The sequence below is a fragment of the Phyllobates terribilis genome, unplaced genomic scaffold, assembly GCF_046119375.1.
Source record: "Phyllobates terribilis strain yellow unplaced genomic scaffold, ASM4611937v1 Scaffold_7__3_contigs__length_470593459, whole genome shotgun sequence".
In the NCBI taxonomy this organism is placed as follows: Eukaryota; Metazoa; Chordata; class Amphibia; order Anura; family Dendrobatidae; genus Phyllobates; species Phyllobates terribilis.
Window position 1 is genome coordinate 255706326 of NW_027362767.1, and position 15107 is coordinate 255721432.

The following is a 15107-nucleotide window of genomic DNA, read 5'->3' on the forward strand; positions in this document are numbered from 1 at the left end:
GAATGCAAACAACAGTTACATCCAGACCTGTCCTGATCCTGCTCTGAAGGACGATGAGGAATCGGGGTGCAGCTCTGGGGGCGCAGGTGATTGGTCCTAGGTGACAGCATTGGTCGCCCCCATTACCCTGGAGCTGGTCCTGGCACCTCTATCAATTAGCAGGATTGAGACCAGATACACCACCACAAAGCCAGTCTACAGCCACACCCTCCATTCTGTATGACATAACTCATGACGGACCCCTGCAGGGGTCAATGGGCTGTATGGCACCGGCCCATGCCGTCATATATCCCAGACAGAATGACAGATGTCCCTGTAATTAGCCCGGGTAATCAATACATCAGCGACGGCCACCACTGCAGAAAAAGCCAAAAACATATGTAGCAGAGCTGAATTGTCACTTTGCTTTCCATTGTGCACTGTGATAACACGTGCAGTCCTACGTAAGACCAGAGATGTCACATCATGAGGTCACCATATGCTTCAAATGATAAACTGGACCGGGCCTGCTATCTCGCCCTTTGCACTGCTAATGGTTTAGGAGGGTGTATATATATTTTTTTTAGCATCACACAACAGTATTTATCTCCAATACACAAATGTAGCAGAGCTGAATTGATTCTTCATCGATTTTTATGTGCCGTAATACCCTAAGTGGTATGGCAATAGTTTAATTGGAAGTGGTAAGAGTATAGGGGGGGGGGGGGGGTTGCAATTGTTACTTGTTGAGGCCCTATAGTCAAGGGATCCCACAGGACCCCCATGTGAAGGCTTGGAGGAAAAGAGAAGTTAGGAGCGGTCAGTACACGCCCGACTATTCCATGGTCAGAGGTCTGATCAATTTTGGGGTCTAGATTCAATAAAAGGGTCTGGGATCTGATACAGGTCCAGAAGAATTTAGGGGTTTGGGGGTCAGAATTAATTCAGAGGTCAGGGGTCTAAATTCAAGGTGCTGATTCCAGATCTAAATTTAGGGGTTTGGTCTAGGGCGAGGATAAATTTAAGTTCTATCGTCTTGTTACTTAGGAGGTCTGCATTCATTTAAGAGCCATCTTTTGGACCCCTGATGCTCTATTGTAGTGTTGCTGGTGACCCCTACCAGTCTCCAGTCGTCTTCTTCCATCAGGGGAGTAACTGAGTCACCACTGCATTCTGTTGTTATGGGGCCAACTGTGTGTATTGTCCCAGCATGCTCTGGTCTTTGTACAGATGTAGCAGAGCTGAGTTTGTCAATGTACAGTAAATGAAGCAGAAGCCACAAGGCGATAAACACGACCACAGGAAGATTTATTTCATTTCTGATAATTTATACAGTGAATAGTTAGAGGAACAAAAAAAATTGTACATAAAACTCATTCATTTTAGAGAGCACGTCACAATGAGCATATATCCAACACAGAATCACGTGACTACAGCCGTCAATGCACTACAGATCCCAGCATTATCCAACCACAAATAAATAGCGATTCTTCTATGTACACATCCTAGAGAATTTATACAACGTGGTCGCGCCCCCTGCTGGGTACACAGGGGGGCCGGAACTTTGCAGATAGCTTTCTGTTTTCGGCGCCAGGTTGTGCCTTCTTACGCCCGTCGGTGTGACAGACACCCGACAGTTACTAATTATCAGCGTTTTCGGTAATTTTCTGTTCGAGCAGTGGCCGGGGATGGGAGGATCTCACAGAAGGGGCAACTGAAAACAAAGGCATGGCTACCACTTCCTCGACTGACCTTAGCCTTACATATGCAGTTCTATAAACGAGAGGACGCTTAATTATAAGTTTCATTAACCCTTAAATCTCTTAATACTAGATCAAGATAGTAAACATTAAAAAAGTGCCCCCCTTCTCCACCACTGAGGTACGAGATCTATTATGCCTCAGCCATTGGTAAAGGAAAGCAACAAAGCAATCACCGACAACACAAAGGTAAACCAGGCCCCTCACATGGGCACGTGTATGAGGATGACAGTCTGGGAGATACATGTATGGAATGTAATAGGATCTGGGCATGGGCGAGGGAGGACACTGCCGTGAGGGGGAATAGGGGCGAGTTCAACCGCAAGATCACTCGTTCTGGGGCACAGAGATGGAGGGTCCCTTGGGGTCGTCAAAGCGATCCATGGTCTTTAGACTCATTACCATGTGCAATCCATAGGTCAGGATGAAGACAAAAAGCAGAGTGGTGATGAGACCCATCCAGATGCCAGGAGAGAAGAATCCTGCACAGTCACTGGCGTAAGAAAACCTCAAGCCAGTCACATTGAAGCCCTGGATCTAGGAGATAAGGGTGGAATTAAATAGGAAGACATAAAAAGTAATGATACAGCCCCTTCTGCATTATACCCCAGAGCTGCACTCACTATTCTGCTGGTGCAGTCACTGTGTACATACATTACGCATTCTGTATTATACTCCAGAGCTGCACTCACTAGTCTGCTGGTGCCTTCACTGTGTACATACATTACTGATCCTGTACTGATCCTGAGTTACATCCTGTATTATAGCCCAGAGCTGCACTCACTATTCTGCTGGTGCAGTCACTGTGTACATACATTACATTACTTATCCTGTACTGATCCTGAGTTACATCCTGTATTATACCCCAGAGCTGCACTCACTATTCTGCTGGTGCAGTCACTATGTACATACATTACGTATTCTGTATTATACTCCAGAGCTGCACTCACTAGTCTGCTGGTGCCTTCACTGTGTACATACATTACATTACTGATCCTGAGTTACATCCTGTTTTATACTCCAGAGCTGCACTCACTATTCTGCTGGTGCAGTCACTGTGTACATACATTACTGATCCTGAGTCACAGCCGTTATAATTCTCCAGAGCAGCACTCAATTGTATAGTGTCTGTTGTAAAGACGACATTTTCAATAAGCAAAGCACCAGAGTAAGCTCTGAACCAAAACTGAACAAGTGTGAAATTTGGAGAGATTTCAGCTGTGCCGTAATGTATTTATAAAGTAATCTACATACAAGCTATTAACTATCCCTATACAGATGGGCAGAGGTTCAATATGTTAAGACTTCTGTGACGCCGGCACCCACCTACCTGAAAATCATTGATGGTGAGGCGCCAGTTAAATCCTGGGGTTTGGTCGCTGCTGTTCTGGACCAGGAGAGCTCCGTATTTCGGCAGGCTGCTGATGTACTCACAGTGATAGGAGTAATTCCTGGGAGCGGTCACTTGAGGTGCCAGGAAGGTGGCATTCAGGGTGCCGTTAAAAAGTTCCACACGTTTCAGGGTGAACCAGAGCCGTGCGGATACCGGATACCAGCGGCTCTCCAGTAGGAAACTGCAAAACATGGTGACACAATAAGGCTGGGGAGGGGAGGGATAAAAAACCTTGATGGTGACATCGCTGAGATGGTGACATCAGAACTGGAGTCAGTGATGTCATTGGTGCAGCCGCCATTTATAATATATAATCAGGGGTCATACAGGGGCGCCCGCACACATGCCAATACTTACATTATTCTGATCCCATTGTTGTAGTTCAGCACCAGCCTGGAAGAAACACAATAAAAATGTTATGGCCATATTCACACATCAGTGTTTCACGGTCACAGTATGCAGTGCACAGCACGGATCTCCGCGGGTCTCCTGACCCGAATGCTTAATATATGCCTATGAGGCTGCTGACTTAGGGTCAGGATACGTGCGGCCGGTCCGTGCATCGAGCTGCAAGAAACACAGATGTGGGAATATGGCCTAATGCTGGATCGGCCTCTTCCTTGGTTTCTCTAGACTTTGGCCTCACTGACCTGGCATCTGAATTGTTGCAGAAAGAGCCGTCTGTGATCGTTTCGGTTCCCTGGAAGGTGTCATTGGTGAGGTCCAGCTCCCGATCCATTGTCACTGTGATGTTTGAGGCCCAGAATAGGATGCAGGGTCGATTCTGCGTTCCGTTGTTATAGGACAGAGGAGGATAAATGGGGGTTGGGGTTGGAGTTGCCAACAGCTGACGCCCAAAACTGCCAACAGAGAAGTCAATTTCCCTGTTCACCTGAAAGAAAATAAAAAAATAAATGAAAGCTGAGAGTGTGCTGGGCAACACAGCAGCCATGTATGGATGTGCCATCCTGGAAGAGCTGGATGATCTGTGCCACCTGAATGGGCAGCAGGTGCCACCTCATCCTACCAGCAGTGACCAGGACACCAGCAAAACGAGAGAGGAGTCAGTCAGGAGGGATAAGGAGAGAATGGTCTGTGGTCCCCATTCCCTTGGGGACTTGTCTTTCTGTTCCCTCCAGTCACCTGTTGTCACTTTCATCTGCATCAAAGCCGGTGAGATAGAAGCGAATGTGAATCTGGACTGGACAGACAGACCCCAAATCACTAGTATAAGGGCAGTTATGTGGCCGATTTTCTCATCAACTGTGTCAAATTTTCTGCCCTGAAATCAATATGAATTCTGCTCATTGCTTTCAATAAGAATCCATTTTACAGATTTGAGAACCACACTACAAGCAATGGGAGAGCCTCAAGTCAATACATGGTGCAGAATCCTTGCTGAATTTACCTACTGAAATCAATGGGAGGCAGAAACGTGCTGAATCTGTTCCAAAATAAGCGTGTATTTAAAAATCAGGTGCTCATCTTGTACAGGGTAAAATGAGCACCTGACTTGAGTTGCAGTAAATATTGTCAAGTTAAAAAAAAAAGAAAAATTTGTGTTCCTTGTGATGACACAATATCAATATGGGTGTGTGTGTGTGTGTGTGTGTGTGTGTGTGTGTGTCTTATTAATTATGTCGGACTTAATGTTCCTTTGTTCAGTAGGTCAAGGGACATGAGCCATAGTTTCATGTGACACTGTCCATTGACCCTTGTATGTTAATTTGTGGAATGCCTGCTGATTACGTTTTGCATCAGCCCCCTGCGGTGTACTAGTCTGTACAACTTGGAGGACAAATATGCAGTCTAACTGCAGTCTAACTGAACGATCGAACAATGAGGGATTACCTCCTGACACCTTTCTGTTGGACAATGCCCTGAAAAGAGAGCTGTGGAATAGAAAAGTGCCCTGCTCCTGTCACCAGTGTGATTCTACAGGACGTCAGCCCAGGAACCACGGTTATAGCTGGTGGAATACAGATCTGCTCCACGGTCCATCACTGAGCCCACAAAGTCGTTTGGAGAACCTAGGTTGGGACAATCAGGTAACCTGGCCACATACCTCGCTGTGCTCTGTCAGCTTCTAAACTTGCCGCTACCTCTTCGCTGTGGGTGCCTGGCAAAAGCGGGGTGCTACTGGTAGGGGCAGTTGGCCCCAGAAGTTGCAGAGGTTCTAATCCCTGGCGAGCCAGCGGAGGGGTGAGACTATCATCTGCACCATCTTGTGCAAATGTACTATATGTTGTTGACTGTTTGTGATCCAATAATTTATTACCATAGTGTTACCCTCACCCTGTGGTGTTAGTAGTGTTCTGCCCACGGCTAAGGAGTATGGGTGTTCAGTGGGATGAGCCCTGGTCCATGCGGTCTTTCTAAAGATAGCTAGGCCAGCAGAAAAGAGCAGCCACTGACCCTCGTGTCTCCACATTCCAGCCCCCTGACTGCACGTACCCGTGATGGCCTGAGGGCAGTGAGCAAGGCGGTGTAAGGGACACCCTCCGACTTCAGGGTGCTCAGCACCTGTCCTATCACTTCATCTGGAAGAGAGACAGAAGATAAAAATCATTTCTATTCCCCCACAGCCCAGATCTTCAGATTTAATATCAGCCTTTGACAGATACACCATGAAGCAGACGTTATTTGGACCATCAGATGCCGGATTAGAGGACTAAGGATTTCTCTTACTCACCATTTGCTCTGAGGACATCTTTAGCTGCCAATAACCCAGCACTAAAAAGAAAACAAAGTGATTAATCACCATAAAATGAAAGATCCAAAACTGGACGGGAACGGGAGGTTCCAAACAAAAAAAAAAAAAAAATATATATATATATATTAATATATATATTTTTCTGTATTTTCATGACTTTGAAAATTGTACATTCACACTGAAGGCATCAAAACTATGAATTAACACATGTGGAATTATATACTTAACAAAAAAGTGTGAAACAACTGAAAATATGTCTTATATTCTAGGTTCTTCAAAGTAGCCACCTTTTGCTTTGATGACTGCTTTGCACACTCTTGGCATTCTCTTGATGAGCTTCAAGAGGTAGTCACCGGAAATGGTCTTCCAACAATCTTGAAGGAGTTCCCAGAGATGCTTAGCACTTGTTGGCCCTTTTGCCTTCACTCTGAGGTCCAGCTCACCCCAAACCATCTCGATTGGGTTCAGGTCTGGTGACTGTGGAGGCCAGGTCATCTGGCGTAGAACCCCATCACTCTCCTTCTCGGTCAAATAGCCCTTACACAGCCTGGAGGTGTGTTTGGGGTCATTGTCCTGTTGAAAAATAAATGATGGTCCAACTAAACGCAAACCGGATAGAATAGCATGCCGATGCAAGATGCTGTGGTAGCCATGCTGGTTCAGTATGCCTTCAATTTTGAATAAATCCCCAACAGTCTCACCAGCAAAGCACCCCCACACCATCACACCTCCTCCTCCATGCTTCACGGTGGGAACCAGGCATGTAGAGTCCATCCGTTCACCTTTTCTGCGTCGCACAAAGACACGGTGGTTGGAACCAAAGATCTCAAATTTGGACTCATCAGACCAAAGCACAGATTTCCACTGGTCTAATGTCCATTCCTTGTGTTCTTTAGCCCAAACAAGACTCTTCTGCTTGTTGCCTGTCCTTAGCAGTGGTTTCCTAGCAGCTATTTTACCATGAAGGCCTGCTGCACAAAGTCTCCTCTTAACAGTTGTTGAAGAGATGTGTCTGCTGCTAGAACTCTGTGTGGCATTGACCTGGTCTCTAATCTGAGCTGCTGTTAACCTGCGATTTCTGAGGCTGGTGACTCGGATAAACTTATCCTCAGAAGCAGAGGTGACTCTTGGTCTTCCTTTCCTGGGGCGGTCCTCATGTGAGCCAGTTTCTTTGTAGCGCTTGATGGTTTTTGCAACTGCACTTGGGGACACTTTCAAAGTTTGCCCAATTTTTCGGACTGACTGACCTTCATTTCTTAAAGTAATGATGGCCACTCGTTTTTCTTTACTTAGCTGCTTTTTTCTTGTCATAATACAAATTCTAACAGTCTATTTAGTAGGACTATCAGCTGTGTATCCACCAGACTTCTGCACAACACAACTGATGGTCCCAACCCCATTTATAAGGCAAGAAATCCCACTTATTAAACCTGACAGGGCACACCTGTGAAGTGAAAACCATTTCCGGTGACTACCTCTTGAAGTTCATCAAGAGAATGCCAAGAGTGTGCAAAGCAGTCATCAAAGCAAAAGGTGGCTACTTTGAAGAACCTAGAATATAAGACATATTTTCAGTTGTTTCACACTTTTTTGTTAAGTATATAATTCCACATGTGTTAATTCATAGTTTTGATGCCTTCAGTGTGAATGTACAATTTTCAAAGTCATGAAAATACAGAAAAATCTATAAATGAGAAGGTGTGTCCAAACTTTTGGTCTGTGTGTATATATTATATATATATATATATATACACACATATACATACACACACACATACATTACAGGAAAAAGGACATTCACCTGTTGGTGTAGGGCAGCCTCACAATGAGCAGGGATGGGATTGTCTCGTTTAGCCTCAGTTCCAAGAGTGTCGACTGGTCCACGTGTAGGGGGCTCACACCCAGCTTCTCCTTTAAGTAGGTTGGCAGGATGTTGGCAGCGTACCAGTCCACAGCAGGCAGCACCAAAGAGGATGGTGAGGACTCCATAATGTTCTGCATAGCAAATAAGTCTTATGTGAGAATATAACCCTACTGTCACGTGTGTCCAGAGAGCACCTGACATGTACACCATGGAAGCGACACTTGCAAAACCACAGCAGAGTCTGCAGCAACAGGAGCCTTCCCTCCCTCCACAAAAAAGTCACAGGGTCTATAAGCATTTATAAATGCATTAAAAGTCTATTAGTCTGGCACCTGATAATCCAGTCATCTAGAACGGTGAGACTCCGTTTACTGGAGTTGGAACAGATGCCTGCACTAGGTCAGTGGTGATTGTGGCCACATTGAGGAGTTTGAGGCCCCTGGCAAGGACTTTTGGGTATACCAGCGGACAGACCCCTCCCCACCCCCCAGTGATCATAATTCCATAGTCCCCCCCTATTTTAATGGTTATAAAAAATAAAAAAAACTGTCCTTAATGCAATCTTTCGGGGTCAGATTTAAAACATGGGATGTGGTCTTGCCCCAATAGATCTTTTTGAACAATATTACGGGATATTTTAGATTCCCTTTGGCATTTGACTATTAGGGTTCGCTCACATCTGCGTATATAAAGTAGCTGAGATTCTAAGCCAGAAAAGTTAGAGAATGTCAGGCGTTTTTTTTTCTCACCTAGCATCCATATGCAATGCGATTTTAACATCAGCTTTCATATACAGTAATTCTGTCATTTCAATCTAGTTTTCTAACTAATAAAATAATCTTATATACTAATATAGAAAGATAGATAGTAAGAAATATGGTCAGTAAGAGATTATATATATATATATATATATATATATATATATATATATATATATATATATATATCAGTGCTTTGCATGTGTAGTTTTCTGTACATGTATTTAGCTAATAAATGAAAGAAAAAAATGGCATGTGGTCCCCCTTATTTTTAATACCCAGTTGAGGGAAAGCCGACAGCTGGGGGCTGGTGTTATTATTCTGGCAAGGGGCCAATATCCATGAAGCTTCTCAGCCTATTAATATCAGCTCACAGCTGTCTGCATAGCTTTTACTGGTTATTAAAAAGGCGGGACCCAAAAAAAAAAATAAAATAAAATGATGTTGGGTGCCCCCTATTTTTAATTACCAGTAAAGGCTATGCAGACAGCTGTGAGCTGATATTAATAGGCTGGAAAGCTTCATGGATATTTTCCCCCTCCCAGACTACTAACACCAGCCCCTGCTGTCTGCTTTCCCTCAGCTGGGCATTAAAAATAAGGTGGATCCAACGTTATTTTTTTCTTTACTAAATACATATACAGTAAACTACATATGCACTGCACTATTATCTTTCTATTTATTCTGACGGCTCACACTGTGAATTTACTGTACTTGGCTGATGAAATGTTGGGTTTCCTATCAGATGTGTGTGTAAAAATTGGACTGCACACGCATGCTCCGTGTTCAGTGCAATATTTTCTCTCGCACCCATTCACTGACTGGCATTGGTGAGTCTCCGCCGTTTTATGCGGCCATACGCAGCATGTTGTGATTTTAATAATAATCTTTTATTTTTATATAGTGCCAACATATTCCACAGCACTTTACAGACTATATGGGCACTTGGCTCACAAACTACATTCCCTATCAGCATTGGAGTGTGGGAGGAAACCGGAGAACAAGGAGGAAACCCACGCAAACATGGAGAGAACATACAAACTTCTTGCAGATGTTGTCCTTGGTGGGATTTGAACCCAAGACCCTAGCGCTGCAAGGCTGCAGTGCTGACCACTGAGCCACCGTGCTGCCTCACCCCAACTCTAGGTGAGGAAAGACTCGTAGATGAACACTCCTCATTGAATAACATTGGTGGGAGTGAAACGCAATTTCTTTCTCACATTGCACTCTCCGATTTTATACGCAGATATGAGTGAACACTTACTGTCTCTTGTAACACTTCTGAAACACTATGGAGAGAGAAAAGGGGGGTGCTGAAAAAGCAAAGAACCGCAGGCAGGTTCACTTTTGCAGAAGTGGAAGCAATTTATTATAAAGGTGTTCCCTGGAGGAAATGAATAATGTTGTATGTCCTTTACTGCGATCTGATGGTATAGTACGATGACCTAGGTCAACGCCGTATTATTGCATATATGTATCGGAAATACAAAAAGCTGCAGGTATATAAAGGTTTCGGAGTTTCTCCCCCACCTTGTAGGTTTTATAATACGGCATTGTTCTGTATATGAGCTTTATTCTTATTATGTAAGTTATGACACGCTAACAATACATTATTCCCCATTCTGTACTGGATACCGAGCTGTACACTATTGCTTTATTACACGTTGTTTACACTAAAAATTATATATTAAAAAAAAAATTTTGTTTGTGTGGATGACACCAGAAATGTTGTTATTCTTCTGGCGATGGCGCTGTGCGAGGGATTTTTTTTTGCATGGTGAGCTGGTGTTTTTATTGGGACGATTTTGGGTTACTTAAGACCTTTTCATTGTAATACTTTCAGAGGGGAGATGAAGCAACCAAAAAAAGGGCAATTTTAGCATTATATATAACGCAGCCAGCACCCGCCGTGTATGGCATGGACTCGGGTCACGATCTCACTACGGGTCGTTAAGGGGTTAAGTGCCTTTTTCATTATTCCCGCTGCAGCAGAGGGACATTGTTCTCTCTTACCTCCAGGTTCGGGAACGCGCTGTCTTGTTTGTTCCCATAGACTCCTCCGAAGGCAGTGAAGTCCTCAACACTGAGCTGGGGGAATAACAGAAACGTGTTAGTGATTGCCGGGAGCCACACAGGCTGCAATGCTGCCCTTCTACACTGCACCCACTCATCGGCAGCAGCTGGGGGATGTGCGGGGTAGGAGAGGGTTAATAATGCTGCATACAATACCTTCTCCTGGAGGAAAAGCAGGAAGTTCCTGGGGCCACTGCTTAGGGCCGAGTCCAGGTACTGCCCCAGCTGGAGATCAGTGGTCACATGGCCGCCATGCGAGCTGGGCTGCGCCGACCACAGGGAGCTGCGGGGACACAATGTATCAATGTCTGGTGTATACAGATCTAGATGAGGTCACAGGCAGAGCTCATCATCTCCAGCCCTGGAAAAACACATGATCTGGTTTCAGGCGAGCGCCTTGGCCGGTGTGCAGTCAGCCACAATGGCTCATTCATAAGCAGCGGCGATGGCAGGACGTGCTAAGTCCAGGAAATTATAGATTACAAACTACTGCACTCTACAGTTATTGCAAAACTACAACTCCCAGCATGCTCAGGGGGCAGTATATGAAGAGCCAGACAGCACAGTAGGATCCATACACAGGCATCACGTCCTCGGCACATTTCCAGGAACTATTTTGAAGAAGTGGAAATGAGAAGTTGGCACCGCTGGACGAGGCGCAGCCGAAATGTGGCCTCGGTGGAAGAACATGGAGGGGCCGTGTGTGACAACGTGTGCGCACCATTAGGAAATGTGGTTTATAGAGAGAAAGAAATATACATACAAAGCTATACAATCATAGCACCCAACACTCAGTGCACCGCCGTGACGTCACACCCCTCCCTATACACCAACTACTACATACTGTGATGGAATCACACCCCTATACGCTGAGCGGGACGCCCCGTGATGACGTCACACCCCTATACGCTGAGCGGGACGCCCCGTGATGACGTCACACCCCTATACGCCGAGCGGGACGCCCCGTGATGACGTCACACCCCTATAAGCTGAGCGGGACGCCCCGTGATGACGTCACACCCCTATAAGCTGAGCGGGAGGCCCCGTGATGACGTCACACCCCTATACGCTGAGCGGGAGGCCCCGTGATGACGTCACACCCCTATACGCTGAGAGTGACGCCCCGTGATGACGTCACACCTCTATACGCTGAGAGTGACGCCCCGTGATGACGTCACACCCCTATATACTGAGTGTGACGCCCCGGGATGACGTCACACCCCTATATACTGACGTCACACCCCTATACACTGAGTGTGACGCCCCGTGATGACGTCACACCCCTATATACTGACGTCACACCCCTATACACTGAGTGTGACGCCCCGGGATGACGTCACACCCCTATACGCTGAGAGTGACGCCCCGTGATGACGTCACACCCCTATACGCTGAGAGTGACGCCCCGTGATGACGTCACACCCCTATACGCTGAGAGTGACGCCCCGTGATGACGTCACACCCCTATACGCTGAGAGTGACGCCCCGTGATGACGTCACACCCCTATACGCTGAGAGTGACGCCCCGTGATGACGTCACACCCCTATAAGCTGAGAGTGACGCCCCATGATGACGTCACACCCCTATATACTGAGCGTGATGCCCCGGGATGACGTCACACCCCTATACACTGAGCGTGATGCCCCGGGATGACGTCACACCCCTATACACTGAGCGTGATGCCCCGGGATGACGTCACACCCCTATACACTGAGCGTGATGCCCCGGGATGACGTCACACCCCTATACGCTGAGAGTGACGCCCCGGGATGACGTCACACCCCTATATACTGAGTGTGATGCCCCGGGATGACGTCACACCCCTATATACTGAGTGTGATGCCCCGGGATGACGTCACACCCCTATATACTGAGTGTGATGCCCCGGGATGACGTCACACCCCTATATACTGAGTGTGATGCCCCGGGATGACGTCACACCCCTATATACTGAGTGTGATGCCCCGGGATGACGTCACACCACTATATACTGAGTGTGATGCCCCGGGATGACGTCACACCCCTATACACTGAGCGTGATGCCCCGGGATGACGTCACACCCCTATACGCTGAGCGTGATGCCCCGGGATGACGTCACACCCCTATACGCTGAGAGTGACGCCCCGTGATGACGTCACACCCCTATATACTGAGTGTGATGCCCCGGGATGACGTCACACCCCTATATACTGAGTGTGATGCCCCGGGATGACGTCACACCCCTATATACTGAGTGTGATGCCCCGGGATGACGTCACACCCCTATATACTGAGTGTGATGCCCCGGGATGACGTCACACCACTATATACTGAGTGTGATGCCCCGGGATGACGTCACACCCCTATATACTGAGTGTGATGCCCCGGGATGACGTCACACCCCTATATACTGAGTGTGATGCCCCGGGATGACGTCACACCCCTATACGCTGAGAGTGACGCCCCGTGATGACGTCACACCCCTATATACTGAGTGTGATGCCCCGGGATGACGTCACACCCCTATATTCTGAGTGTAATGATGTCATGACATAGCTCCATTTGCACCGCTGACACAATACTGCCGTTCCCGAACGTTACAGTCATGACACAATGACGTCATCACACGACATATCGCCAAGCGATCCCGCAATAAGAACAGAAGAGTCTCAATGTCAGAGGAAAGAAGAGCCGCGCTCACCTCTCGCTGGACCACAGGAGCACTGGCACCTGCTGGGAGGTGGCGGCTCGCCATGGCACCCCCAACACCAGGAGGAAGCAGAGAGGCACGAAGCACATCCCATCCGCCATCTTCCTGCTGCTCACACAGGGAAGACCATCACATGATTAACACCGGTCAGGTGACAAGGGCTAAGATCATTGGACGCCGTCAGTGTCAATCAGGGAGCGGCCAGGAGGCGGGACAAACGTACTGAATGCTGATTGGAGCATAGGAACCTAACCCGATGCATGCGCCGTAGAGGCTAGATATTAAAACCGGAGCATGCGCAGTGATGTGTACTGCAGCCATAAAAATGCAGGTGCAGCTGGAACAGTCATTGTGTGTGTGACCCAAATCTGCACAGGAAAAGGAGGTCTCAGTGCTGCACTGCTCCTGGCACACGGCGTACAAGGGTTCCCTCTGCCCCCTCCCTGTACCCTGCAGGATGTGCAGCCTGTGTGACACAAGGCCTTGCTACATGTGCTGCCTCCCCGCTGCAGTTCTCAGGCTGCAGGTACATGTGATGCTGTGCCACCGCCAGGGGGAGCTCCAGCAATCACTGTGAGCGCATGTCGCCGCGCAATCCACAAACGCAAGAGGCGGGATATCCGCACAGTCCGGGAACACTGCCGTCTGCTCTGCACCAAAGCGCCTTTATAATGACCAAGGCAGCATGGAAACTGTTCTGTGGTGAAATTCTTTCTGGAAAAAGCGGACTCAGGAGAAGGATCAGCTCCATCTGTACGTCCCATAGGCTATACAGCGACCCTGGCCATGACCCCCGTCACTGCAGAGTCATGTAGGTGACTGGGGTCGCACTGCGCGGTGACCTCGGCCATCACACTCGTCACTGCAGCGTCATGTAGGTGACTGGGGTCGCACTGCGCGGTGACCTCGGCCATCACACTCGTCACTGCAGCGTCATGTAGGTGACTGGGGTCGCACTGCGCGGTGACCTCGGCCATCACACTCGTCACTGCAGCGTCATGTAGGTGACTGGGGTCGCACTGCGCGGTGACCTCGGCCATCACACTCGTCACTGCAGCGTCATGTAGGTGACTGGGGTCGCACTGCACGGTGACCTCAGCCATCATACCCATCACTGCTACATAGCGTCATTTAGGTGACTGGGGTCGCACTGCGCAGCGATCTCGGCCATCATACTCGGCACAGCAGCAGTAGGTGACTGGGGTCGCACTGCACGGTAACCTCAGCCATCATACCCATCACTGCTACATAGCGTCATTTAGGTGACTGGGGTCGCACTGCGCGGCGATCTCGGCCATCATACTCGGCACAGCAGCAGTAGGTGACTGGGGTCGCACTGCACGGTAACCTCAGCCATCATACCCATCATTGCTACATAGCGTCATTTAGGTGACTGGGGTCGCATGGCGCGGTGACCTCGGCCATCACACTCGTCACTGCAGCGTCATGTAGGTGATTGGGGTCTCACTGCGTGTAACCTCGGCCATCATACTCGTCACTGCAACGGTAGGTGACTGGGGTCGCACTGCACGGTGACCTCAGCCATCATACCCATCACTGCTACATAGCAACGTCATGTAGGTGACTGGGGTCGCACTGCACGGTAACCTCAGCCATCATACCCATCACTGCTACATAGCGTCATTTAGGTGACTGGGGTCGCACGGCGCGGTGACCTCGGCCATCATACTCGTCACTGCAGCGTCATGTAGGTGATTGGGGTCTCACTGCGCGTAACCTCGGCCATCATACTCATCACTGCAGCGTCATGTAGGTGACTGGGGTCGCACTGCGCGGTGACCTCGGCCATCACACTCGTCACTGCAGCGTCATGTAGGTGACTGGGGTCGCACTGCGCGGTGACCTCGGCCATCAC

At 48.0% G+C, this 15107-nt stretch overlaps 1 protein-coding gene across 1 annotated transcript; it reads right to left on the reverse strand.

The window, feature by feature from the left end:
- Positions 1-1266: 1266 nt before the first annotated feature.
- Positions 1267-13398, reverse strand: ATP6AP1 (ATPase H+ transporting accessory protein 1). Its single transcript, XM_073640353.1, has 10 exons — positions 13223-13398; positions 10697-10823; positions 10481-10555; positions 7647-7840; positions 5825-5865; positions 5587-5672; positions 3783-4024; positions 3490-3525; positions 3070-3313; positions 1267-2276 (listed from the first exon to the last, which is right to left on the reverse strand). The coding sequence occupies exons 1-10, from the start codon at positions 13330-13332 to the stop codon at positions 2067-2069; spliced, it is 1365 nt and encodes a 454-aa protein (XP_073496454.1). The 5' UTR covers positions 13333-13398; the 3' UTR covers positions 1267-2066.
- Between the last annotated feature and the right edge of the window lie 1709 nt (positions 13399-15107).

Excerpts from the sequence above, each read along its gene's own strand:
- ATP6AP1 (XM_073640353.1), bottom strand. The coding sequence starts at position 13,332 with ATGGCGGATGGGATGTGCTTCGTGCCTCTCTGCTTCCTCCTGGTGTTG. Across the intron at positions 4,025-5,586 it reads CTGCCCTCAGGCCATCACGG|GTGAACAGGGAAATTGACTT; the intron begins GTACGTGCAGTC and ends ATTTTCTTTCAG. Across the intron at positions 3,526-3,782 it reads TGCAACAATTCAGATGCCAG|GCTGGTGCTGAACTACAACA; the intron begins GTCAGTGAGGCC and ends TGTTTCTTCCAG.